Raw genomic sequence first — 27,477 nt, 5'->3', positions numbered from 1 at the left:
TAGCTAAAGCTGAATGACCTGAGGACACATATCTGGAGCAGTGGGATATTTACAGCTTACTATACAGTTCAAATATATGTATATTTCAACATTATGTTATTTTGCCTGTGGTTCTGCTTTAATGATTATATAAGAGCTGAATTAGTCATTATACGATCATGGCTATGCCATGATCTGATAAGAATATTGTTAGTATTGATCACTGACACTCAGGGGTTGATTTATTAAAGGCAAATAGGCTGTTAACTGTACGGGGTAATTTTCACTTTGCAAGGCCATTTTCCCTTAGTTAAGCGAAAATGGTGAAAACTCACTTTGCAAACAATACCTGAACATATGCAAGGAAATTTTTTTTTAAAAAGTGTATTTGGCTTGCCCACGATTGGATGATGGAAGTCAGAAGAACTTCACCTCATTCACTAAGCTAAGGGAAAATTCCTTTGCAAAGTGTAAAGGAAATGTATAAATTCTGTATAAAACTGCCTTCTATTTTTGTATGGTTTGCCTATGTATTGTACACTGCACTCGTGCACACGGCACTAATAATGTTTTCATTACATGTTTGCATTCTTTCGAGTGCTGATTAGAATTTGGCCTGCCTGTGTTACGCCCCTTTTTACCATGAAAGTACAATTGTAATATTAATGTGATACCTACGTAATCGTGTGTATAAAAAACTTCAATTGCGTCAAACAAACAGAACAGTTATTTGGAAAGATGCTGAGTGTATCTTTTTGTGTCTGTTCCCTACTGCAGTAGTTAATATTAATTTGGAACCACTAATCAATATGAGGATAGGAGTTGCCTATCTATAACGATTCCAGAACAAAAGTAAAGAACATGCTTTATTTGCCTTTGGTAAATCAACCCCACAGTCTTGCATGCATGGATGTATGTTCACCATAATCTCTGCTTGTGTTGACCATCCCCTGAACACCTTGGTCAAGTGTTGAAGACATGGAGAGACTGTGCACGTTTCTTGTCACTAAACAAGACTTTCGTTTTCAAGTTTAAAAAAGGGTATTTTCTCTTCGTTTATATGCCACTTTAATAAGATCAGCCCATATTTCAATAAAGTAATGGAACTGACAGAATTGTACATGGATTTGTAACAAATAACATTTAACCCAGCCGCCCGTGTAACATGAATTGTTATTGTAGATAAATCCACAGGGAGAGTACTGATAAATTAGCGGTTAAAATTGACAAGTGACAAAACATCATTTGTCTTCTTTCAACAGTGAAGGTGATATCTGTGCATTTCAAATAATGCCTTTCCCAGCGAGCTGAACTGTGAAAATAACAGGCAACGCTTGTGCAAACGTGCTATTCCTCCTAAATCCCTTTTTATAACAGCCTTGCAGCACACCGGGAGATTATTCCCCATTGCTTTAAAACAAAAAAAGTTTTTTTTTTTATTATTTTTTTTTTCTACTGTATATGGGAATTATTGGCTATGTGGATTTGTTGTAGGGCAATCCTCAGCATGTAGTGTACCTTTCGTGCAGTCACACATGCGTGCGTAGTAAAAGTCTTTCTGAATAAAACAAACAATTTGTTAAGTCTTTACTGGGAGCATTCCAGACCTGATGACATTTCAGCACGAGATCTCGCTAGAATACAATTTGATCCGTAGGAGAGAATATTTTGTATTACAAGCATACATCGAGGTAAAAGGTTTCATACTTTCCAGTCCCACTGGGAGATTTAGGTTTGCCAGTGGAATGTTCAGAATCATGTATGGTGTATTCTAAGCAGACAGCAATAAGTGCCTGCAGCTTGTCTGCATATATGCCGTATCATGCAGGGAAAGAATTAAAATCGTATGTCAAGACTAAATCAAACAGCCCATGCACAGATTCCTGTGTTATATCCCTTTTAATGATCTTTAAGTTCAGAAAAATACTTGGTAATCTGCCTGAAATGCACTTGGCTCTTAATTTTCTATTGTGGGCTGACAAAAATGAGCTTTTGAATGGACTGAGTGATGTGATTGTATGAGCCACCTGTACAGACAGTCTAGATAGAGTTCATGCCGAAAGGCAGTGCTTACAGGAGTCACTTTGCTCATTTAGTTCACAGTACCAGGTTCTCTTTATAGCCCACCACCTCACCTGCTAATACTTATTTTCCAATACTACCCCCCCACCAAAGCCCCAAGTAGAAAGCACCGTGTAAGTTTTTTTTTGGACTATATCAGAGCTTATACAGTGCTAAGAACCACATTACAGTGTCTTGTCCTGTAGAACAAGCACCCAAGCACAAAGGAGGAAGGGGAGGAGAAGGTCATTAGTTCCTCCATACCCAAGAGGACTATTTTTTTTTCGTTCATCAATACATTTGAGATGTAAAAGTAATCCCCAAAATATTTTATTTGGAATGATGTTTTTCATATAGTAGCCACCTAGTAAAGCCAAGATGCCCTTGTTATAAAGAGTGAAGGGTTTATGTTCCTTTTAGCATAAGAACCCTAAGTATGGAGCAGATTAAAAAATATGTACAACATATGGGGGGATTTACTAAAACTGGTGCACACAGAATCTGGTGCATCTGTGCATAGTAACCAATCAGCTTCTAACTTTAGCTTGTTCAATGAAGCTTTGACAAATAAACCTAGAAGCTGATTGGTTACTAAGCACAACTGAACCAGAGTCTGTGTGCACCAGTTTTAGTAAATCCCCCCCATAAAGTTTACCTGTTATCTGACCTACTAAGGAACCTAACCCTCATTGATTGAAGAAAGAGAATGAAAATGAATGAGAAAACTATGTTCTATAGTGGTGTTTTGATTGTGCATTAGAATGAACTTGATCAAGGCCCCCTTATGTTTTTTTTTTTTATCTGACTGCACTTAATCCTACAAATAAATGTTGTATATTGGTAATGTGACCAAATACAGATTTGAGATATATTAAACATTGCAGGTTAAAAGCACAAATAATTTATGAATATTGTCTTTCTTTGTAGGTGAAATCTCTTCTCGGAATTTGAGGAGCCATCTGTTTAATGAACCATGAAGCTCTATGGGCTTCTTGCCGGCAAAGTGCTGGTAATGGTGTCTTTGGTCTATGCAGTTAGTTTTCCTGAAGACGATGAACCTATCAACTTTATAGATTACCACTGTAAGTAAATGCTTACTTATGTTAAAATTCATTAGTTGCTTGCACAAGTTAATATTAGAATATAAGTCATTATCTGATTAGTTGCTGTGGGTTCCTGCATTTCATGCCATTGCTGATTGTAATAGGCAATTAAATATTAAGTGTAATGCCCTTAAGCCTATATAGGGGATCACTTAGTTTAATATATGTCAGCCCTAGAGTTACTTAAAGTTGATGTGTCCTAGTAGAAAATATGTCATTTGAGGGGGATGTAAGTCACATTTGCTGACATTGGTCATATTTTATTCATTTATATTCAAGACTCTGCTACAGGGATTAGTCCAAACCCTTCTACACCTGGTATATACAGCTAATCAATCCTGTATATTGATTCTTGAGCCGTGTAATCCAATGTGATGGTGTTTCCCATTTTAACTTGCAGATTCAAGGCAATATCCAGTATTTAGAGGACGCCCTTCAGGCAATGAATCACAGCACAGCTTGGACTTTCAACTGATGTTAAAAATTCGAGACACACTTTATGTTGCTGGAAGGTAATTTCCTTTAATCTCTTTATTTAAATTGGTCTTGTATTTTTATTCTAGCAATTCGTTTTTTAACACACATGAAAAATCTTCTGTTGAAATGAAAACAGTGATCTCTATCAGCATTTTGTGTTTCATGCTTAGAAAGTAATGGAATGGTAATAAAGATCTACCAAGTCACACTGAGCTGCCATGTGATACACTGTGTTCCAGCCTGCCTCGCTGGCTTCTACCATACAAAGCTTATCACAAGAATGACAAGAAAGTGAAAATATTTCTTTGGATTGTAGCTCTTTTAGTTACTGCTTAAGACGCTCTAATAAAGCATGCAACAACAGCATGAATAAACGAGAATGACTACAGTCAGGTCTATATCATATTAAAAAGTTGTCATATGCCTAGGGAGTCGCTATGCTCTGGGGCAGCATAAAGCAGTTTCATTTTTAGCATTTAATTCATGTTCTTTCTTGCTTCTAAGGGCTATGTCACAGGAAAGATATTAAGCAGCTACAGAATTGATGTTCTTCAATTTTTTTTACAAATAAAAAAATCCAATTGCAGTTAATGAAAGGTCTGTGTTGTAGCGATTCCAGCCATTTGTAACTCTGTTATCGAGCAATTGACTTTTTGCAGCATGTGCAGTTTCACTCGCTATCTGTGCAGCTGCTACTGATCATAGCACACCAGCAATTTGTAGCTGCAAAGACATGTACTGTATTTGGCTACAGAAGAAATGTTATTGTAGTCCAGAGAATATAATCAGAGACATTTGTAGCTGATACAGAGCTACTAGTTTGCCACCTTGGGCCAGTACACACTGGTGCTTTTGTGGTAACGAGTAGTAAAATGTGCACGTTGACATTACCGTGAGCACATGGCAAGGCATGTATCACAGTGCTGTACATTGCAATACCATGTGTTTTGAATAGCACCCCAAAGCACTTTAGTGCTCTTGCATTGGGTGTTGTGGTACATTGCGCAAAAAAAAGTGCTATGCACAATTTCCGGCACGTTAAAAATAAAGGTAATGCATTGGCATGAGCCAAACTCTAAAATGCTTGTATACTTGATAGGCTGGTCTTAGGAACTATTATCACGTGACTGAATCATTAACAGATATATCCTCATTGTTAAAGCGTAGCAAACCGCGTTAAAAAAAATAAATAAAAAATCTGGTTCCCCCACAGGCTCATGCCATAATGCGTTAGTATGTACCACATACTAGCACATTACGGAAGACTTGCCTATACCCTGGATCCCTCCAGTGGCACCCTGCCACTGGTGACAGGGACTCCATCTTCACCCGGTCTTCCTTCCGAGTTCAAAGACTCCGACCATTTGAATGGCCAAGCCACGGTGACATCACTCCTGCGCAAGCGTGTGGGAGTCACAGCCACGGCGCAGCTTTCTCAGTGGATGGCATGCCGTCCATTTAGAGCGCAGTGAATGTGCGCCGGTGATGTCACCCAGCTGCTACATATGTAAATATCTCCTAAACGGTGCGTGTTTAGGAGATATTCACTGTACCTACAGTTTAGCCTTATTATAGGCTTACCAGTAGGTACAAGATAAAAAGTGGAGTTTACTACCGCTTTAAAGTGGAAGTAAACCCATGGATTTAACCACTTCAATACAGGACATTTATACACCCTTCCTGCCCAGGCCAATTTTTAGCTTTCAGTGCTCTCACACTTTGAATGCAAATTACTCAGTCACGCAACACTGTACCCAAACAAACTTTTTATAATTTTTTTCATACAAATAGAGCTTTCTTTTGGTGGTATTTAATCACCACTGGGTTTTTTATTTTTTGCGACATAAGTGAAAAAAGAGCGAAAATTTTGAAAAAAAAACACTTTTTTTTTAGTTTCTATGATAAAATTTTGCAAATAAGTCATTTTTATTCATACATTTTGGCCAAAATTTATACTGCTACATCTCTTTGGTAAAAATAAGCCAAATTAGTGGATATTATTTAGTCTCTGTGAAAGTTACAGAGTCTACAAGCTATGGTGCAAATCATTGAAAATTGATCACACCTGATCACACCTGATGCACTGACGGCCTATCTCATTTCTTGAGGCCCTGAAATGTCAGGAAAGTACAAATACCCCCCAAATGACCCCTTTTTGAAAAGTAGACAGTCAAAGGTATTTAGTAAGAGGCATGGTGAGTTTTTTGAAGTTGTATTTTTTTCCCACAATTCTTTTGAAAATTAAGATTTTTTTTTTCACAAAATTGTCATAATAACAAGTTATTTCTCACACACAGCATATGCATACTTCCAATTACACCCCAAAATACATTCTGCGACTCCTCCCGAGTATGGCTATACCCCATGTGTGTGACTTTTACACAGCCTGGCCACACAGAGAGGTCCAACATGCAGGGAGCACAATCAGGGGTTCTAGGAGCATAAATTACACCTCTAATTTCCTAACAACCTATTACATTTGTGAAGGCCCTGGAGCACCAAGACAAGCACCAAGACAATGGAATTACCCACAAAATGACCCCCTTTTGGAAAACAAACAACGTATATTCTATGAGGCATTTTGAGTCTTTTGAATGGTTAATTTTTTACACAAGTCTTCAGAAAATGTGATAAGAAAATGAAATTCTTTTTTTTTTTTTTTTTTTAACACAAAGTTGTCAATTTATTTTTAAAGATATTTCTAACACATAGCATGTATATAGCAAAAATTACACCCCAAAACACATTCTGCTACTCGTCCTGAGTATGGCAACACCACATGTGTGAGACTTTTACACAGCCTGGCCACATACAGAGGCCCAACGTGCTAGGAGCATAAATTACACATCTCATTTCATTCCTACCTATCACACTTTTGAAGGTCCTTGAGGACCAGTACAATGGAATTACCCACAAAATGACCCCATTTTGGAAAGCAAACACCCCAACGTATATATTCTATAAGGCATGGGCTGAAGATAGGTACTCGGGTACTCTGTTGGGCTGGAGACAGGTACTCGGGTACTCTGATGGTCTGGTGACAGGTACTCAGGTACTCTGATGGTCTGGTGACAGGTACTCAGGTACGCTGATGGCCTGGTGACAGGTACTCGGGTACTCTGATGGACTGAAGATAGGTACTCGGGTACGTACTCTGATGGGCTGGTGGCTGGTACTTGGGTACTCTGATGAGTGCTGACAGGCACTTAGATGGGCTGTGACAGGTACTCAGATGGACTGTGACAGGTACTTGGGTACTCAGATGAACTGACAGGTACTCAGGTGGGCCATGACAGGTACTCGGGTACTCAGATGGACTGTGACAGGTACTCGGGTACTCAGATGAACTGGGACAGGTACTCAGGTACTCGGGTACTCAGATGGGCTGTGACAGGTACTCGGGTACTCATATGTACTGTGACAGGTACTCAGATGTACTGTGACAGGTACTCGGGTACTCAGATATAATGTGACAGGTATTCAGGTACTCAGAAGGGCTGTGACAGGTACCTAGATATACTGTGACAGGTACTCAGGTACGCTGATGGCCTGGTGACAGGTACTCGGGTACTCTGATGGACTGAAGATAGGTACTCGGGTACGTACTTTGATGGGCTGGTGACTGGTACTTGGGTACTCTGATGAGTGCTGACAGGCACTTAGATGGGCTGTGACAGGTACTCAGATGAGCTGTGACAGGTACTTGGGTACTCAGATGAACTGACAGGTACTCAGGTGGGCTGTGACAGGTACTCAGGTGGGGCGTGACAGGTACTCGGGTACTCAGATGAACTGTGACAGGTACTCAGGTACTCGGGTACTCAGATGTACTGTGATAGGTACTCAGATGTACTGTGACAGGTACTCGGGTACTCAGATATAATGTGACAGGTACTCAGGTACTCAGATGGGCTGTGACAGGTACTCAGATATACTGTGACAGGTACTTAGGTACTCGGCTACTCAGATATACTGTGACAGGTACTCGGGTACTCAGATGGGCTGTGACAGGTATTTAGGTACTTGGGTACTCAGATATACTGTGACAGGTACTCAGGTACTCAGATATACTGTGACAGGTACTCAGGTACTCAGATGGACTGTGACAGTTACCCATGTACTTGGGTACTCAGATGGACTGTGACAGTTACTCATGTACTCAGGTACTCAGATGGTCTGTGACAGTTACTCATGTACTCAGGTACTCAGGCTGTGACAGGTACTCAGGTACTCAGATATACTGTGACAGGTACTCGGGTACTCAGGCTGTGACAGGTACTCATGTTCTCAGATATACTATGACAGGTACTCAGGTACTCGGGTACTCAGATGGGCTGTGACAGGTACTCGGGTACTCAGATGTACTGTGATAGGTACTCAGATGTACTGTGACAGGTACTCGGGTACTCAGATATAATGTGACAGGTACTCAGGTACTCAGATGGGCTGTGACAGGTACTCAGATATACTGTGAAAGGTACTTAGGTACTCGGCTACTCAGATATACTGTGACAGGTACTCGGGTACTCAGATGGGCTGTGACAGGTACTCGGGTACTCAGATATACTATGACAGGTACTTAGGTACTCGGCTACTCAGATGGACTGTGACAGGTACTCGGGTACTCAGATGGGCTGTGACAGGTACTCAGGTACTTGGGTACTCAGATATACTGTGACAGGTACTCAGGTACTCAGATGGACTGTGACAGTTACCCATGTACTCGGGTACTCAGATGGACTGTGACAGTTACTCATGTACTCAGGTACTCAGGCTGTGACAGGTACTCAGGTACTCAGATATACTGTGACAGGTACTCGGGTACTCAGGCTGTGACAGGTACTCATGTTCTCAGATATACTATGACAGGTACTCAAGTACTCGGGTACTCAGATGGGCTGTGACAGGTACTCGGGTACTCAGATGTACTGTGATAGGTACTCAGATGTACTGTGACAGGTACTCGGGTACTCAGATATAATGTGACAGGTACTCAGATGGGCTGTGACAGGTACTCAGGTACTCAGATATACTGTGAAAGGTACTTAGGTACTCGGCTACTCAGATATACTGTGACAGGTACTCGGGTACTCAGATGGGCTGTGACAGGTACTCGGGTACTCAGATATACTATGACAGGTACTTAGGTACTCGGCTACTCAGATGGACTGTGACAGGTACTCGGGTACTCAGATGGGCTGTGACAGGTACTCAGGTACTTGGGTACTCAGATATACTGTGACAGGTACTCAGGTACTCAGATATACTGTGACAGGTACTCAGGTACTCAGATATACTGTGACAGGTACTCGGGTACTCAGGCTGTGACAGGTACTCGTGTTCTCAGATATACTATGACAGGTACTCAGGTACTCGGCTACTCAGATGGACTGTGACAGGTACTCGGGTACTCAGATGGGCTGTGACAGGTACTCAGGTACTCGGGTACTCAGATATACTGTGACAGGTACTCAGGTACTCAGATATACTGTGACAGGTACTCAGGGTACTCAGATGGACTGTGACAGTTACTCATGTACTCGGGTACTCAGATGGGCTGACAGATACTCGGGTACTCAGATGGGCTGTGACAGGTACTTTGATGGGTGGTGACAGGTCCTCTTTATTGGGGGGGGGCAATCCGTTTGTGTTGGTGTGTACTGTAATTGGTAACGAGATGTTACCGCAATCTCCTTCTCACACACGATTAGTGTGTGAGGAGGAGAACCCAGTAACATCTCGTTACCGTGGTTTGTTGACATTCTGTGACCGGCTGTGATTGGACATATGACTATAGCCTGGTATTGAAGTGGTTAACAGTTTCAAAAAACAGTTACATTTCCGGCACATGTCGGGAATGTAACTGTCACATTGTATGTGATCTCAACCAAACTGTTAAATCATCCAATAGCTAGTGTCATAACTGATCACATGTGCAGCATCATGGCAGTTTAAGATCAAACAGAGGCCAAGATGGCAGCTTCCTTGGCTGAAAACAATAGGAGGGTTTACTTCAACTTTAAGCTTCAAACACATGAACGTTTGGCACCCAGTCAATGCTTCAATTTGAAAGGAGGTCACATAAGGTTCTTAACTTCATATTACACCTGGTCATCACAGGGTAGATTCGAGAATACTGGTTGTACAAAGTCCCCTTGTTGTTTGTCAGATGTTCATTGGCAATAATAATTTCTGCCCTACACACGATTCCCCTGCTATAACTGACTATGTATTAACACTTCTTTGTTCTTGTTTCTTCATACTCTCAAACTATTGTGTGCCGTTACCGTTTCATAAATTCAACAGTATTTATGAACTTTAAGGCTGGCCATACACAGTTCGAATCTCGAATGAACCGTCTAAGATTCAAAATGGTAATGGGCACTCTAAATGTACTCAACTTGGGTACAACCAGCCTGCCGGATTCTCTTGCGATTATCTCTAGTGGCTCATATAGCCGCTAGCAATAATAATGCCCCCCCCCCCCATTAGATAAACGACAGTAGTAGAACAAAAAAAACTGCAGTTTATGCGTGATTGGTTGTAATTGATTTCCTTTTCCTTTTCTATAGTTTCCATAAATGAGGCTCATTGTGAATATTTAGTGCTAATTGTATTCTTTTTATTAAACTGTGAAATGTTTCTGAAAAGTTAGCACATTAGACAGAATGTTTCTGTTTTTTCATAAATATTATGGTGAAATACTATAGCCAAGCCCAAATGTCTCTTGGGTAAAACCTGATCATCCCTTTTGTTGGAAAGACCTGCATAAGAACTATGATTAAAGAGTCTCTGCAGATAGATGTTTGTTCAACAAGAGCTCACTAAGACAACGACTGGCCCACTTTAAAAACATGGAGCTAGAAAGCTAGATTGCTCTATCACAAGCAAAAGACAATGAAAGCGATACTCTTTTTAAACATTGAAAATGTAACCCAGCAGTCACCCCCCCTTCACTCAGACAAAGAAATATGTCTGGAAGTCAGAACATATGCATTGTCTGTCAAGGGCCTTAAAAACACACTTGTCATGCTATGCATGGATCAATCTCTGGCCGGCTCTCCATTTCCTAAAGTGTGCTGTTTTTTTCGTCTTCCGCAGAGATCAAGTTTATGCCGTAAATTTAAATGAAGTGCACAAGACTGAAATTACACCAAGCAGAGTAAGTGAGCCTGTTATAGGAGGGCTTTTTAAAAGGAGGAGAGGAGACAATTCCATTTACATTTCTATATGCTTGTTTTGCTTCTTCAGAAGTTGACGTGGAGATCGGGTCAAGCAGACCGAAAGAATTGTGCAATGAAAGGCAAACACAAGGTATTTCCAGACTAACCTATTGAAGGCTAAACATCAAAAGATGACGTTGATAGAGAGAGGAAGCTTAAGACTTCTAACGTTTCATGTATTTGTGATTCAGGATGAATGCCATAACTACATCAAGGTTTTTGTTCCAAGAAATGACGAGATGATCTTTGTCTGTGGTACAAACGCCTTCAATCCTATGTGCAGATATTACAGGGTAAGGGATTATTCCTCATCTTTTATGTTCCCCAATGCACATTACACTTTAAGGGTTCAGCAGAGTGCAGATTTATTATTTTGGGCCAATAGAGGTAAAACTACTTACTGGGAATTCTTAAGACAGACCTATATGTTGTTTACAAGGAGACAGAAGCCCAACTATCTTCCTAGTACTTCCACCTCCTGTAGTATAGATATGAACTGCGTAGTCATTTTTGGGTTTGCAAGGATTTTTTTTTATCATGGTAGGATAGCCCTTATGGTATGATGACATGGTGAGTGGTGCTAACTACTAGGGATAGTTTTGGGCATTATTGGTTCTAGATAATATTCTTATCCACTGTGTAGACCTGTAATCATTACATATCAATTTACCACAATAAAGATAGGTGTGTTCTATGTATGAAAAATGAAATACCCTTGTGAATAAAATAAAGAGGCAATGCATTTATAATAAATGGATAAAGCAGTACAATAATATATAGTATGTTTCAGTTAATCAGTTAATTAACATGGGTGCCTGGTGAAGAGAGTTTGCTGTGTTCACAGATGGCTAAACACATACAAACCTGCCGATTAGCTGTCGATTGGCCAGGAACACTGCCCTGGATGCACACTGTCATCCCACAGGGTTGGTCAGAGGCTCTATTCGATTAAACAGCAGCCATGCCGGCCATTGATTTGTACTGTGCGCATGCAGCGCATAGCTTTGCCAGCGAAAATCTCTGATTCTCACCGGCAGCCACCCATGTGAATGTAGCCTGAATATGACATGTCTTTTTTTTATTTCAACACTAATAGAAATATTCTTGTGCTATTTTTTTTTTTCTTCATGGGCTCACTGCTATGTTTTGTTTCTTAACATTTGCAGTTAAGTACTTTAGAATATGATGGGGAAGAAATTAGTGGCTTGGCAAGGTGCCCATTTGACGCTAGACAAACCAATGTGGCTCTTTTTGCTGGTAAGAATCTTTGGCTTGCTTATTTATGACAGATGTGCTTGTTTGATATCATCATTTTAGAGGCATTTTATTGTATACTATACTTTACTGAATGAAATATAGCTTTGTGAAAGTAATGATTACAATATATACTCGTGCATTCAGTAGTCAGAATATTTATCCGGCTTGAATGGTCTGATAGCTGGCAACGTTTCCGGTAAGCTCTGGCCTTGCATTTGCTTGGAAATGGACTGAACTCTTCAAAGTGGGCACAGCTTTAAATTTACTGATCGGGCCTAGTTTCACTTTAAAATTATATTAAGTTGTTTGCCTATTGCTGTCCTTCCCTGTAAATAAAAGTCGCTGTACATATATGTATGTCAGTATACGTTTGTAAAAATCTGCTAGATGTAAGGAGAGAAGTAGCGGGCAGGATTTTATTATCAAAAAGGTGCAAATATCCTTTAATGAACATTTTTGTTCACTAAAGTCATTTATATTTCTAGAACAGAGAAGGAATCTGGATTTCATGGGAATTCAAGGAATTAAAAAAAAAAAAAAGATGAACTCCGCGCTCAGCTATGCAGTAACAAGTGCAAAAAAAAAAAAAAAGTATGATACACAGTGATGAATAATATTAATGTGATAACAGTCCCAGGCCCACTTCAATGTGAGATAAAAAGTGCTCATGCGTTGATCAAAAACCAGTGCTCCGGTTCGGTGTGCAGACACAGGTGCCCCACATGGATATGACCATCTATCCCTAGAGTGGTCACTTGCGCATTGTGGGGATAATGCAACCACTAGATGGTATACTCCAGATCAGCTACACTCAGACTAGTTCTCCATAGGTGGGGAGAAAGAAACAACAGAGGGAGGCTCCCGTAGTGTAAAACCATTGGTTTATTTTAAAAGATGAAAGTAAAAAAAGTGTATACACTCACATTTTTAGGTGCCTAAAGCCTGGCACCCGGTGTGATCAGCGTGTATGAGGGTAAGGGATCACCGGCCAATCTCGATTATGGTCGCCACTGGCTCACATTCACATTGCTGCTGGCAATTTTTTTAATTATTTGTATTTTCATATGAATTTTCTTTGCTTATTTGGCACAAAGTTTTTCATTTCTTTAATTCAAGAAATTAGCTTGAGAAAGTCAGGAAGGAGTGTGTTTACTTCTATGGGTAGCCAATGCTGTATTATGTTATTAAATACATATAAACATTAAATTACTTGAACCTTACCTTGCTGAACCTTTTTTGTTACAAGCCTCACTTTTGTATTTTTTTTTTTTTTTTGTATGCATGATTTATGTAACAATGCTTTAATGTTTTTGTAGTTTTATTTTTACTGAACATAGTATTTTTTCTCTGTATACAGTCCAGGTTCAAGTATTGTAGATGGTTTAGGAACGTACTTTATGTAATTCATTTACTGAAGATAATTAATTGTTGTTCACTACAGTGCTTTATTTTCAAGCGGCTCATCTCACCAGGAGTTTTGCTCTCTCTTTTTCTTTTAGATGGGAAGTTATACTCGGCTACCATGGCAGACTTCCAAGCCAGTGACGCTGTGATCTATCGGAGCATGGGGGATGGATTTGCTCTGAGGACAATTAAATATGACTCCAAGTGGCTAAAAGGTACTCAAGACCTGGCAGTTATTAATGACATAGAGATCAGACACCTACTTGATATGGGAATGAAGCGTAACTCAGTTTAATAGTATTTCTGAGAAATACGATGCATATTAACTACCCTGGATCCTTTTAGGCATGACACAGCTGTATGATGAAACTAAATGTTAGATGCTGATACATCAAGGCCCTTACTCTAAATGCATATTTTTCCTCGTTTGCAAAATAGTTCATGATTGATTCCACTGTTTAAAAAAAAAAAGCTGTAATGTAAATCCTTTGAGGCCCTTTTACACTCCATTAGACAGCATTAAAGGCTGCAAAATCAATTAAGCTAGAATCCACCTATATTTCTACCTCGGGTCAGGAATATGTAATCTTATGTTAACTTTTTGAATTAGAGCTGCATTTTGCCTTTTCTTAAGTAGTTTGGATAATATACATAATTTTGTCGTCTCCCTGCCTTTCCAGAGCCGCATTTTCTGCATGCGATAGAGTACGGCAGTTACATTTACTTCTTCTTTCGGGAGATTGCTGTGGAGCATAACAATTTGGGCAAGGTAAGCATTGAATTGGGGGTGTTCCAGTGATTTGAAATTGTGTAATTCAAGGGAATCTCATACTGTATATTTTTATATTATTATATTTCTGTACATTTTAAAGGCAAACTTCAGGCAGACCGCTAAACCCATAGTTTATACACACATACTATATTTGAACTGTCTTTTCCTGCAGAGTAGTTGAAATTCTTTTGTGCCAGTCTGGTCATCTAAAGTATACTGTATATTGGCAGCACACCAAGAATCATTGAAATAATGTCCAAGCGTTTATTTAGTGATCATATAACCGTGGTAAAGTGCAATGTTTCGGAGCAACACAGGACCGCTTTGTCAGGATGTTACATATAGTTACATAGTAGGTGAGGTTGAAAAAAGACACAAGTCCATCAGGTCCAACCTATGTGTGTGATCATAGTTCAGTATTACATTGTATATCCCTGTATGTTTTCTGGTCGTTCAGGTGCTTATGTAATAGGTTTTTGAAACTATTGATGTCCCCCTCTGAGACCACCGCCTCTGGAAAGGAATTCCACATCCTTGCCGCTCTTACAGTAAAGAACTCTCTACGTAGTTTAAGGTTAAACCTCTTTTCTTCTAATTTTAATGAGTGACCACGAGTCTTGTTAAACTCCCTTCTGGGAAAAAGTTTTATCCCCATTGTGGGGTCACCAGTATGGTATTTATAAATTCAAATCATATCCCCTCTCAAGTGTCTCTTCTCCAGAGAGAATAAGTTCAGTGCTCGCAACCTTTCCTCATAACTAATGCGTTCACTGAATAAACACTTGGACACTATTTCAATGATTCTAGTGAGAGATACTTTAAGCTTATGGTGCCAGTTGGTGCAGCACCCATTTACTTCATGCCTTTTTAAGGAACATGTACAATGAAAATATTATACATAGTCTTGTAGTCTAGACAGAGCAATATAGGTCCTAGACCTCTCTGAAAGAAACACTGCAATTAACCAACAAAGCTTGGTCTGAGCATGCTCTAGCCCAGCCTTTTTCAACCAGGGTGCCTTGGCAAAAAGCCTAAAATTTACCCCAAAACGGGTCAACAAGCCAGTAAATAATTCAAGCCTGCTTTTTTTTTGTTACACAAAGCCACAGATTTTTATTGTGCAGCATTACAACCTTGGGCACAGTGTGGACCAGGCACTGGCATCCAATGGAGAAATGGGGAACGTTGAGCGCCTGCACAGCAACCTTGTTATATATCCACTGCCCCTGTCTGTCAGTACTGGGGTCACAATTGCAGACAGCGGGAGAGAAACTGAGGGAGAAGAGAGAGGCTAGAATTGTAGTCAGCACCAGTTTGCAAAGGTGAAGGAATAAACCCTCTCTATTGTTCGATGGCCCACATGTTTTTTTTTTTACATCTTAGAATAGGGTGCCTCAAGATTGACTACCTTGACTGAAAAAAGGCTGAGAAACATTGCCCTAGCCTATGACTGTACAATGAAGAGGGCAGTATACTAATGGGATCATCACTAGGAAGGGCAATACTGTTGATTGCAGCTGATTTGACTAACTATTCTGTTGCTGCCCTTTTTAGTCTTGTTATGAGGGGGATTACAGAAGACTAATATAAAGATAGATTCATGTAGTTATACATGTAATGGTCTTTGCTTCCTACCCTTGTATTATACCCCCTGATCCTTGCATTACAGTAGTTTGGGGTGTGGTTCGTAATGTTGTTCTGGCTATATCATAAATATATCATGTCTATGGTCCAATATGGTGACAGAATAGAGTGGGAATAGCCACAGAGCATAAATGAATGCACCGACTTTATAAAGTAGTAATACAAAATGGTATCTAGCCTATGACACACATTCATGCACATTCAACTTTACTAGTCACAGTTGAGCAAAAAATAATTTCTGTGTTTCGAGATTAAGCTGCCTTTCCGTTTGCAAAAACTAAAAATCTAGCCTGCTTCTTGCAACAAGCCAGCACTTGATACATCTCCCTGCTATTATGTAAATATCCATTAGCCCCGGAGCTGTTAATTTTCATCTGCTTCTTAACCACAGTTTCTGTTAAAATTATATGTGCTTCAATCTTCTCTCTAATTAATCTTCAAAGCTGGACTTTACCTGACCTAAAAAGACTGATGTACATTGTATGGCCCAGGTGCATTACAGTTTGCTTAGTCTTAACAGAGTAAAGGAAATAATATTACGGAGAATACATGGATGCAAAATGGCTGGCAGGATGTTGAGCAACTCTGATTAGGACACTGCTTTGTTTTTGGCATGGATTAAATGTATAAATATGTTTATATTTAAACAGAGGTTCCATTGTGCCTCCCAAATGTTAAATATTTAAATCACACAAATGCAGTTTATGATACTTTGGCTGCATTATAGACATTCAGCTGTAAATTATTTAACCATTTACGCATGGTTAATTAAAGACTTCACAAAAGGTGGGGGATCTGCGTGAATGTTATGGGCTGTGCTCAACGGTGCATTAAAATGGACATCAAACTGCAGTTAAACACGGTCTGCTTTCTTTCAGTAACTAATTCAGATAAACTGGAGCTCTTGCTTAAACCCAACAAGTGCAAGCTTCTATAAACTGGGAAGAGAAGGGCTTTTACATGTCTTTATTATCTGTTCTTTCGGCAGTAAAAGCCTTATTTAAAAACATTCACTTCACAGGGTTCATGAAAAAGCCTTGTCGCACAAGACCAAAAGAGAATTTTCATTCTTCTAGGAGTAGTCTTGTAAACATTTTCTTGGACCTATAACTGCACAAAAAGCACAAGAAGAGCCCCTTACTACTGTTTTCAGGACCAATGTGTTTATAGAGTGCATTGTTTTGTATAAGTTTTTATTATGATTTTTCAGAAAAAAAACAATATAAACCACAGCCCAGCAGGGAAAAAGACCCTGCAATATATATGAAAAGTACAAACAAAAAGTTTACATAGTGCCCAAATTACAGTCAACATATAACAAGCAATTCCAGTGACCATAGGCAGTATTAGAAGAGTTGCACGGCACAAGCATTCATGACATTGAGTGTAAGTGTACAAAGGTCATTTCTGTAATAGGAGGCATGAAATATCAATCATTTAACTAGTACGCAGGAGTTACCTGCAAACCTCAGGCAAGAGTGAAAAAAGCCACCCTGTACATCAAGCCTTACCAGGATAAATTACAGACGTGAGTGGAACCTCCAACTGTGGTGTACAAGGAGAGCCCCACAGCCAAAGCAGAGGGCCTGGCTGCTCAATACTAGATCAAGGGCCACTAACAGAATGAAAGGAAACCAGAAAAAAAAGAAAGAAAGTAACAATATATATATATATATATATATATATATATATATATATATATATATATATATATATATATATAATGATTGATATATATATATATATAGCCAACCTATCAGGTTCACACTAGGAAACCTAGATAGTGCAACTGTAATTGTGTGGGGAACATCATAAAATTAGTTTACTTCATTATTCAGAGTAATAGGAGTAAGCTAGACATCATAGAACAGCAATGTGGAAATAAAGAAATAAATATATTCCATTTTGACCATAGATATTTTTTAAACTCGTGCATGCACATATGTTTTCGGTATGGATTTTCATTATTCTCTACAGAAAGGGGGAACTTGCCCATAGTGACCAATTCAATCACATCTTTATTCCTCAGAGAGTAAGAAATTAATGGATGAATGACCCAATAGTGGCTATGGAAGATTCTCTACTTTTTGTAGAGAATCCAGTTTTTAGAAGCAGGTCTAGTGGCTTCAGTGTAGTAAGAGGTTGCTGTTAGAGCAACAACCCACATGATTTCTTTGTTTGCTTAAAATACAAATCTTATTCAGGATCCTTTGGCAGCTTTTTCCTGATGCTGGCCACTTCTATTTCCTAATAATCAATGCTTTACAAATTTTTCACAGGCTGTACATTCCCGTGTAGCCCGCATATGTAAAAACGACCTAGGAGGATCACAGAGAGTTCTGGAGAAACACTGGACATCATTTGTAAAGGCAAGACTCAACTGCTCTGTTCCAGGGGATTCTTTCTTCTACTTTGATGTTCTACAGTCTATAACTGACATAATAGAAATCAATGGAATTCCCACTGTTGTCGGAGTGTTTACTACACAGCTTAATAGGTAAAGAGAGGAATAATCTGACATCAAACGGAGACCTTTACTTTCGTCTTGGCTTTACAATTGCTTCTATTCTATTGTGAACACCAAAAAGATTATTTTTTCTCTTTTTCTGCTGTTTAGTATACCAGGTTCAGCAGTTTGCGCTTTTACGATGGATGACATTGAGAAGGCATTCAGAGCAAGATTTAAAGAACAAAAGACTCCAGACTCTGTTTGGACAGCTGTACCTGAAGACAAAGTACCAAAACCAAGGTATGGGGATTGCTTAAAAAAAAAACAAAAAAAAAAACTTAAATACAGGAGTGTTCCATTTAGTGAATTAATGAAGCATTGGCTTTTAAAGTCATGACGAATTGTGGTGAAGGTTTTATTGAGGCCATATTTTCTCTTTGTTTTAGGCCTGGTTGCTGTGCAAGACATGGTTTTGCTGAAGGTTATAGGTCTTCCACTGAATTTCCAGATGAAACTCTGGCTTTCATCAAGTCCCATCCCTTGATGGACTCTGCAGTCCCTTCTATCAGTGAAGAGCCTTGGTTCACAAAAACCCGTGTCAGGTATGATATCCAACACCAACTTCATTTTGGATAGCATGCAATGTTTTTAAATACTGAAAAGAATGAAAGATGACCAGAATCTGACAATGGCTTGAGCTTATTTATCAAAAAACCCATTGTTTGACGCACTACAGACTTTTCCCCTACAGACAATATGCATTACTTGAGCAAATCAATGTTTATATGGTATGTTTAACCACTTCCCGCCCACCCTATAGCGGATTGACGTCCGGGAAGTGGTTGTGTTATCCTGACTGGACGTCATATGACGTCCAGCAGGATAACATGCCGCAGCGCGCCCCCGGGGGCGCGCATCGCGGCGATCGGTGGAGCGGTGTGTCAGTCTGACACACCGCTACACTGATCTTGGTAAAAAGCCTCCGGCGGAGGCTCTTTACCACGTGATCAGCCGTGTCCAATCACGGCTGATCACGCTGTCAATAGGAAGAGCCGTTGATCGGCTCTTCCTCACTCGCGTCTGACAGACGCGATTAGAGGAGAGCCGATCGGCGGCTCTCCTGGCAGGGGGGGTCTGTGCTGATTGTTTATCAGCGCAGCCCCCCCTCAGATCACCACACTGGACCACCAGGGATCGCCACTAGGACCACCAGGGAAGGGGCAACATGTGGATGGCCAGGTATGTACCCCATGGCCATCCACATGTGCCCAGTGTGCCCAGTCAGTGCCAATCAGTGCCCACAAATGGGCACTGATTGGCACAATTATGTTGCAGTGATGCCCAACAATGCCACCCTTAGGGGCATCACTGCAAACAACCAGTGCCGTCAGTGCCACCCATCAGTGTCCATTCATGCCACCTGTCAGTGCCCATCCGTGCCCATCAGTGCCCATCTATCAGTGCCCATCCATGCCCATCTGTGCCAACTATCAGTGCCACCTATGAGTGCCCATCAATGCCACCTATGAGTGCCCATCAATGCCACCTATGAGTGCCCATCAGTGCCGCCTATAAGTGCCCATCTGTGCCACCTATGAGTGCCCATCTGTGCCGCTTAGCAGTGCCACCTATCAGTGCCCATCAGTGCCGCCTATCAGTGCCCATCAGTGCCGCCTATCAGTGCCCATCATCAGTGCCCGTCAGTGCCACCTCATCAGTGCCACCTCATTGGTGCCACCTCATCGGTGCCCATCAGTGCCGCCGTATCAGTGCCAGTCAGTGCCCGTCAGTGCAGCCATATCAGTGCCCGTCATTGAAGAAGAAAACGTACTTATTTACAAAAAAAATTTAACAGAAACAAAGAAAAACTTGTTTTTTTTCAAAATTTTCGGTCTTTTTTTATTTGTTGCGCAAAAAATAAAAACCGCAGAGGTGATCAAATACCACCAAAAGAAAGCTCTATTTGTGGGAACAAAATGATAAAAAATTTGTTTGGGTACAGTGTAGCATGACCGCGCAATTGTCATTCAAATTGCGACAGCGCTGAAAGCTGAAAATTGGTCTGGGCGGGAAGGTGTCTAAGTGCCGTGTATTGAAGTGGTTAACTAATATGTAAGGGCACATTACATTTCAGTGCATTGAAAAGCTCAATACTGGGTAAGCATGTTAAAACTAAAATGGCATACCAAGCTATTGAGACTCACAAGGGTTGACTTACTAAAGGCTAGTAGGCTGCTAACTTTGCAAGGCAAAGCTCTGCTGACTTCTATCCTCCAATCATGTACAAGCAAAAATTTTTTTTCCTTTGCACTTGACTGGGTATTTTTTGCAAAGTGAAGCTTTACCACAATCAATAAGTTCTGGGGCAAATTCCCTTGCAACGTTAACAGCTTGTATTAATTTATTAAATGAACCCCACAGTGTACTTATTTGTAAAGTGCTATGAAAAACAGAATCCTTGTTTACATTTCCCAGTGTATTTTGTGGGTTATTTACTAAAGGCAAATCCATTGTGCACTACAAGTGCACTTGGAAGTGCAGTTGCTGTAGATCTGAGGGGGACATGCAAGGAAAAAAAAAAAAACACAATTTTTTGCTTGCACGTGATTGGATGATCAGCAGAGTTTCCCCACATTTCAGCGACTGCACTTCCAAGTGCACTTGTAGTGCAAAGTGGATTTGCCTTTAGTAAATCAATCCCAATGTGTATTAGGTTACATTTCCATTGTCACAAGTATATCACTAATATGGGGTATAACCAGGTAAAGGGTTCCGTTGGTTCATCTTTTTTTTTTAAAGTAAAGCTGGCCATACAATAATATGTATAACCAGCTTTACTTTAAATTGTATGTACATCCCAACAATGCCTTTCTCTTTTTGGTTCCCTTTTGATCTACTAAATATACCATTGAAAATGTTTTGGTATATCTGTTTAAAAAATACTGGCTGTGTTTGACAGATATCTTGATGATCTGCTGATAGCTTCCTGCCTGTGCCCAAGAAGGTGGGGAGAAAGATGAGGGAAGGTTCTTTGAAATCCATTCAAAATAAACAGGTCTGCCCAATGTAGGATTTAAGCCTACACACTACAGTTTTTTTTTTTTTGTGCAACCCCACAGGTTGCACAAAAAAAAAAAAGTCAGCTCCGGTCGGGACCTGCTGTACTAACCATGCAAAGTTAGTCCAACGATCTCCCCCGCTGAGCTGTTGTGTTCTGAATGGGGGACACACCCCCCCGCCAGAACTCTGCGATCAGAGCTCCCTGCCATTGGCTGAGAGCGCTGATCAGGAGTCGATCGGCAGCTGGTTTTCCAGCATGCACGCCCGACAGAAGCCAGCCAGACCGACATACGCACGGGCAGAATGTCGGCCGGTATTCTTTCTACTGGCAAATGTCTACCGACATTCTGCCCATGTGGATGGGGCTTTATAAAGGCACTAATGCCCTGTACACACTATCGGACTTTCCGATGGAAAATGTGCGATCAGATCTTGTTGTCGGAAATTCTGATCGTGTGTGGGCTCCATTGGACTTTTTCCATCGGAATTTCTGACACACAAAGTTTGAAAGCTGGCTCTAAAATTTTCCGACAACAAAATCCGTTCGCGTAAATTCCGATGGTGTGTAGACAATTCCGACACACAAAGTGCCATGCATGCTCTAAATCGAGCAGAAGAGCAGCACTGGCTATTGAACTTCATTTTTCTCTGCTCGTCGTACGTGTTGTACGTCAGCGCGTTCTTGATGTTTGGAATTTCCGACCCAATTTGTGTTACCATGTGTATGCAAGACAAATTTGAGCCAACATCTGTCGGAAAAAATCCGATGGATTATGTTTTCGGAATGTCTGATCTTGTGTACAGGGCATTACACTTAAGCAATACAAGCTATTATGTGGGGCTCTTTTTTTAAGTGTAGACCTTAGTGGCAGCCTAGCTGTAAATTGCAGGGGTGATCACCTCCCATGATAGACTGTCCTTTTAAATGTCTGCTGAAGCACTGTTGAACTTGGAGGAATTTAAGAGTGGTTAAGGAGAGGGTGTGGTATGCTCTTTCTTCTATTTTTTTGTGGTTATACAGGTGGTATCCTAAGGGTTAAATATTCTAATGCTGTGAAAGATTTTGGACATATTTTAATCCTTTATGAGAACCTATTGGTAGTTAAATATAATTGGGGGTTGTGTAGATCATTAAAAGTCTTTGAATTAATTTGGCTGCTAGCCATAGCAGTGCACTGAATGAGTGGTCTGAACCTAGGGTGATGTAAGGCTAAGGGTGCTTTTTGTTTTTTACTTTTTCTTTAGTGATTTTTTATATAAATTTAGTTAATACAACTGTAACCTTTTATATTGCATGACTATGCCTAGGTGGCGATAATATTTTTTCTATGTGATATTTAGGTTTAGAGGCCATGTTCTTAAGCACAGGACCGTGAAAGGACATTTGATATCTCAAAGGATTCCATTGGCATTTGCATTGTTTTTAAAATAGTAATTTTTTAAGGCCTGACACCACGTGCTTAGGAATTCAGAGCTTGGTCGTATCAAAGAGGACAGTAGAAGCACACTGTATTTCCGGCACATCAACAGTTATTTTTCTGTACTTTATAACATTTTTAATGAGATACAGTATAGGCACTGATAGGCAGCACTGATGGACACTGATAGGTGGCACTTATGGTCACTGATAGGCGGCACTGATAGGTGACACTGATGACAAGGCACTGATGGGCACTTATTGGCAGGACTGGTAGGCACTGATTGGCAGCACTGGTGGACACTGTTGGGATTGCACTGATAATCGGGACACTGATTATCAGTGCCGATGTCCCTTTAACAGAAGCCAGTTATCGGCTTGTGTTTATATCTTGTGATCAGCTGTCATTGGCTGATGGCTGATCACGTGGTAAAGGGCCGCTGTGATTGGCCCTTTACCCTGATCTGTGGTCAGCTGAGTCCGAAGGACTCGGCGATCACAGAGCGCACCTCCTGCACTCCTGCACACCGGGGGCATGCGGGCAGCACGATCACGGGGGGACCCTTGTGTACACCTTCCCGGCAAAATAAGCCCACGCTGTAGCCATCTTTTGGCTATAGAATGGGCGTGAAGTGGTTAAAGTCCAGTGTCTCTAATCAACAAGTTTGTGAACCACACTACTGACATTTCACAAGCCCCTGGCTTTCAGTCTGAGCACATCTGACAAAGCTGGGTCAAAATTAATTATATTTCTGTAATTTAAAAAAAATAACTTATTGTATTTTTTCAACAAAATATTTCTCAAAAAAAGAAAAACAATCCTCATTACTTCTGAAAAGGTTGCCATCAGCCTCTGGCTAAAGATAATTATACAAGAGTGGCTTTATGACTGTATATGTGAATGCGCAAAGGCCATATCACTGCATGGTTATCATATAAATTGACTAGTTGGGATTTTTTGTTTGTACATTTTTAGACCTAGATCGTGTATGCATCTATCTAACAATGGTAATTGATTTAAAATATGCATACTCTGGAAGATTGAAAACAGAGATGGGTAGAGAACATTTTCCTACTTTTTCTGAAAGAACGCCCTTAACTCTGCATTATCTTAGCATATTTAGGGCAAAAGAACAGGTTTTCTTCACAGCCGGGCTGTCAGGGTTCATTACCTGCCTTCCCCAACACCCAATTAGCCTGGTCAGAAGGGAGCTCGCAGACCTAGTGATCGGCTAAATATGGTGGGTATATCACTGAGCTCTAGGGATCAAATGGGGTGACGGTAAAGCTTAGAGAAGCTAATTAGCAGAAATAGTTGGGTTCAGCTACTAAACTGAACTGTTATTTCACCATGAATGGGAAAATCACTGACTCCTTTTAAACTATCAGATTCCCCTGTGTATAGATACAGAAAGCCCACTGGTGATGTGCGTGGGCACAGTCCACAACCAAAATGTCCTATGTATGTTAATACATACATACTGTAATCATGGGTCATGAAAATCCACTGTATTAACATAATTTGTCACAAAAGTATAAAAAAATTGATTTAATCATTATCTTCTATTTATTTCAGGTACAGATTGACAGCTGTTGCAGTTGACCATCTCGCTGGCCCATACCTTAACTACACAGTTATATTTGTGGGCTCAGAAGCTGGGATTGTTCTAAAGATCTTGGCCAAGACTAATCAATTTTCTCTGAATGACAGTGTATTACTGGAAGAAATTGATGCTTACAACCGTGCAAAGTAAGCATTACCTTGTACAAAACAAATGTATTGATTGCACTTGCAAGTCGCTCTCCTATACAAATGCACACTTCTTTTGCCAATAGGAAAATTGTGCTTTTAACGTAAAAATGCTTATTAAACATAAACCTGGAATAGTAAAGATAATAAGCTGAAATTGTAAGTACTCATTAGATCCAAAAATGATTTATGATTAGTTGCTATGACTTACAGAACATAGTATACTACCAATGTACAGTTGTTGCTATCCACAGCAACCAGTTTCTCTCTTTCTTGTTCTTAAAGCAATATGGGGGAACAGGAGACAAGTTTAGGGCTTTAAGTTTTTACACACAAGGTCCAATTATTATTTTTAGTTTTAGTTTTTTTTTCACGTGCACATTTCAACCTAAGGTTGTAGCCCCTGTATGTAAATGAATGGCTTCAATAATTTCATTCCTATCCATATTACTTCTACAGATGTTATGGAGGCAATGACGAAGACCGAAAGGTCTTGTCCCTGCAAATGGATAAAGACCACCACGCCATATTTGTAGCTTTTTCAGGATGCATTGTTCGCCTGCCTCTAAGCCGCTGTGAGCGATATGGCTCATGCAAAAAGTATGTATGGTTATTGTATTTTAATTTGAGCGGTTGCAAGTTGTTGTTCAAAATAAAGCATAAATGTGCCTGACAAATGCTTTCTCGTTAATCTACAGGTCTTGCATCAGTTCAAGAGATCCTTATTGCGGTTGGCTAAACCATGAAACCTGTGGCAGAGTCAAGCCTGGCATGTTGTAAGTGTAATCACCCTCTAACTGCTAAATGTGCTGATAGATTTCAGTTTACTAGAGGTTGTAAACGGTTTTATTAGGATTATGCATTTCTTCTTTCTACCAGTATGACTTCAGTGAGAATAAAATAATTTTTGTTTAGTGACAGAAATTACTGTGTATTTTATTTGGTATTTCAAACGTAATACTTAGGAGACAGAAAACATTAATCCTTTCGAGAATTGTAATATCTGCTTTGAATCCAGTTGGGAGGTGAAGTATTGCTCCTCTGGAGAATCCTATTAATTATCACGGAACAATTCTCCTGTACAAACAAGCATAAATTGGCTTTCTATGTATACACAATACATTTTGTCTTGTTAGAACTTGCTGTTCAGATGTATTTTTTTTTTGTTATACGTGTAAAACAGAGCTTTGCTTGCTCTGGTAGTATTCTGCAGTAAATCTAATGTGTGTTTTTTTTCATTACACAGTTTTGGTTATGAGCAGGATGTGGAACATGGTAACACGGCACAGCTTGGAGACTGCCATGGTAAGAACCAGGCCTTTACTAATCTCATTAGAGTCTTTTAATTTGTGCTTTGTAGAGTAGAATACAGAGTGCACTCATAATGCGCATACCACCTTTCAATCTTAACTTATTTTTTTTCATGGGCTTAGCTGCCTTGCAGTTGATGAAAACACGATGTGAAATGTGTTTTTTTTCTTTGTATATTATTTTTGGGCTATGTGCAACTGCCTAAGGACATACCAAAAAAGAAATTGAAAATACATTTTTTTTTTGCTTTTTTTTTTTTTTTTTGTCAAACTTATGTAACATTTTTGTTTCCTTTAATTTCGTCTTACTGATGACCTGTTCCTTTAATTTTAGAAAAATTGTCTACTACAACTACACCAGATTACAAAATATTTGGCGATCCAACATCTGGTTAGTTTTATTAATTTTATCTAAAATTAACTGCCTTTTCTTTTGGTTTAGCATTTTCTGCTCTTATGCCCGACCCTACCCTACCCTTCCTCCCTTCCTTTTGCAGTTGGCCTCATTTTTGTGCTTCAACTTCATGCACTCACTAATTGCAAGGATGGATATCTGTCCTTTTTGTTTGTATTTTTTTGAAGATAATTAATTCACCTATGTGTGGTCGCATGTTACCCAGTTGCCCGTTATTGATGGATGCGTCAAATCTTTTACTAAAAGTCTAATTAGTATGTGACATTTCCACAGCATGAAAGCCAGCCAGCTTTCATTATGGCTCTTCATACATTTGTCAGAATGTGTTTTTCATCTATTGGTTATAGATGATGGTCACATTATTCATACTACATCCTTATATTTGATTGCACTTTTATTAAAATGTTGTATTACTCGGCGTTATGTCTTGTTCTAGTTATGTAAAATGTAACCGATTAAAGTCTAAGAGTATATGTCAAAGTCTCAATGTTTATGTTAAAGAATACTCCAATAATGTGTAGTTTCCACTTTTAGGAAGAAGGGAAAATATCTAATGGCTAATGGTGGGAGCCATAAGACCCCGATTGGTCAGTGTTACTCTGGGGCCAGTAGAGCATTCATAGTTGTATAGTTCTCATTGATACAAGGAACAATGGTTAATTCCTGTCTCAGAATTCTGCAGTAGATGTGTCTTCCTTCTTCTAAGCCAAAATTTCTGGCTGCCTTCATATGTTACAGCTTACCCACAACATCGTCCAATCAGATGATAGATGGTAGGCAGACTTCCCCTACATCAATTATACTGCAGTTGATGTAGGTTACTATTACCTTAACAGATCTTCCACATAGTCTGCTTTTTTGCTGAAAGTGGAAAACCCATTTATTCCTTATGTAACGTAACATTCAAATAGATCAATATTTAGAGGTATGTTTCAGAATAGAATTTAATAAACATTTGTTTGCTACTACAGACATTGATGTTCCTACCACTTCTGTAACCACAATGACAAGTAGTCCAGTCATTCTCCCTAAAGTGATTGGTTCCTGGAAACCCAGAATGACTGGTGCTCGGAAATTTGTTCAAGAAGATGACCCAAACTCATCTGATTATACTGATACATTAACAGGTGTCCCAAATGGTAAGGCCTTCAAGGGG

General features: G+C 39.8%; 1 protein-coding gene and 1 long non-coding RNA gene across 6 annotated transcripts in view; one reads left to right on the top strand and one right to left on the bottom strand.

Annotated features, from left to right (window-relative positions):
- LOC141131426 (uncharacterized) overlaps positions 1 to 27,477 on the bottom strand; it is a 126,009-nt gene that overhangs the window by 9,376 nt on the left and 89,156 nt on the right. The window lies entirely within an intron of this gene.
- SEMA6D (semaphorin 6D) overlaps positions 1 to 27,477 on the top strand; it is an 89,760-nt gene that overhangs the window by 56,914 nt on the left and 5,369 nt on the right. For 2 of the 5 annotated variants that reach the window (XM_073618677.1, XM_073618676.1), the window contains exons 2-18: positions 2,968 to 3,122; positions 3,544 to 3,655; positions 10,722 to 10,782; positions 10,872 to 10,934; positions 11,035 to 11,136; positions 12,010 to 12,100; positions 13,600 to 13,719; positions 14,185 to 14,273; positions 18,200 to 18,417; positions 18,538 to 18,669; positions 18,816 to 18,971; positions 24,423 to 24,596; positions 25,056 to 25,196; positions 25,295 to 25,372; positions 25,843 to 25,901; positions 26,241 to 26,297; positions 27,293 to 27,460. In XM_073618677.1, the coding sequence (XP_073474778.1) occupies positions 3,014 to 3,122; positions 3,544 to 3,655; positions 10,722 to 10,782; positions 10,872 to 10,934; positions 11,035 to 11,136; positions 12,010 to 12,100; positions 13,600 to 13,719; positions 14,185 to 14,273; positions 18,200 to 18,417; positions 18,538 to 18,669; positions 18,816 to 18,971; positions 24,423 to 24,596; positions 25,056 to 25,196; positions 25,295 to 25,372; positions 25,843 to 25,901; positions 26,241 to 26,297; positions 27,293 to 27,460 (1,930 nt within the window). In that variant the 5' untranslated portion in view covers positions 2,968 to 3,013. The remainder of the gene's footprint in view (positions 1 to 2,967; positions 3,123 to 3,543; positions 3,656 to 10,721; positions 10,783 to 10,871; positions 10,935 to 11,034; positions 11,137 to 12,009; positions 12,101 to 13,599; positions 13,720 to 14,184; positions 14,274 to 18,199; positions 18,418 to 18,537; positions 18,670 to 18,815; positions 18,972 to 24,422; positions 24,597 to 25,055; positions 25,197 to 25,294; positions 25,373 to 25,842; positions 25,902 to 26,240; positions 26,298 to 27,292; positions 27,461 to 27,477) is intronic. The other 3 variants (XM_073618678.1, XM_073618679.1, XM_073618680.1) reach the window with 3 other exon arrangements.

This window comes from Aquarana catesbeiana, linkage group LG03, assembly GCF_042186555.1.
Source record: "Aquarana catesbeiana isolate 2022-GZ linkage group LG03, ASM4218655v1, whole genome shotgun sequence".
In the NCBI taxonomy this organism is placed as follows: Eukaryota; Metazoa; Chordata; class Amphibia; order Anura; family Ranidae; genus Aquarana; species Aquarana catesbeiana.
The sequence above is the reverse complement of the archived record's forward strand: the minus strand, read 5'-3'. Positions and strand labels throughout refer to the sequence as shown.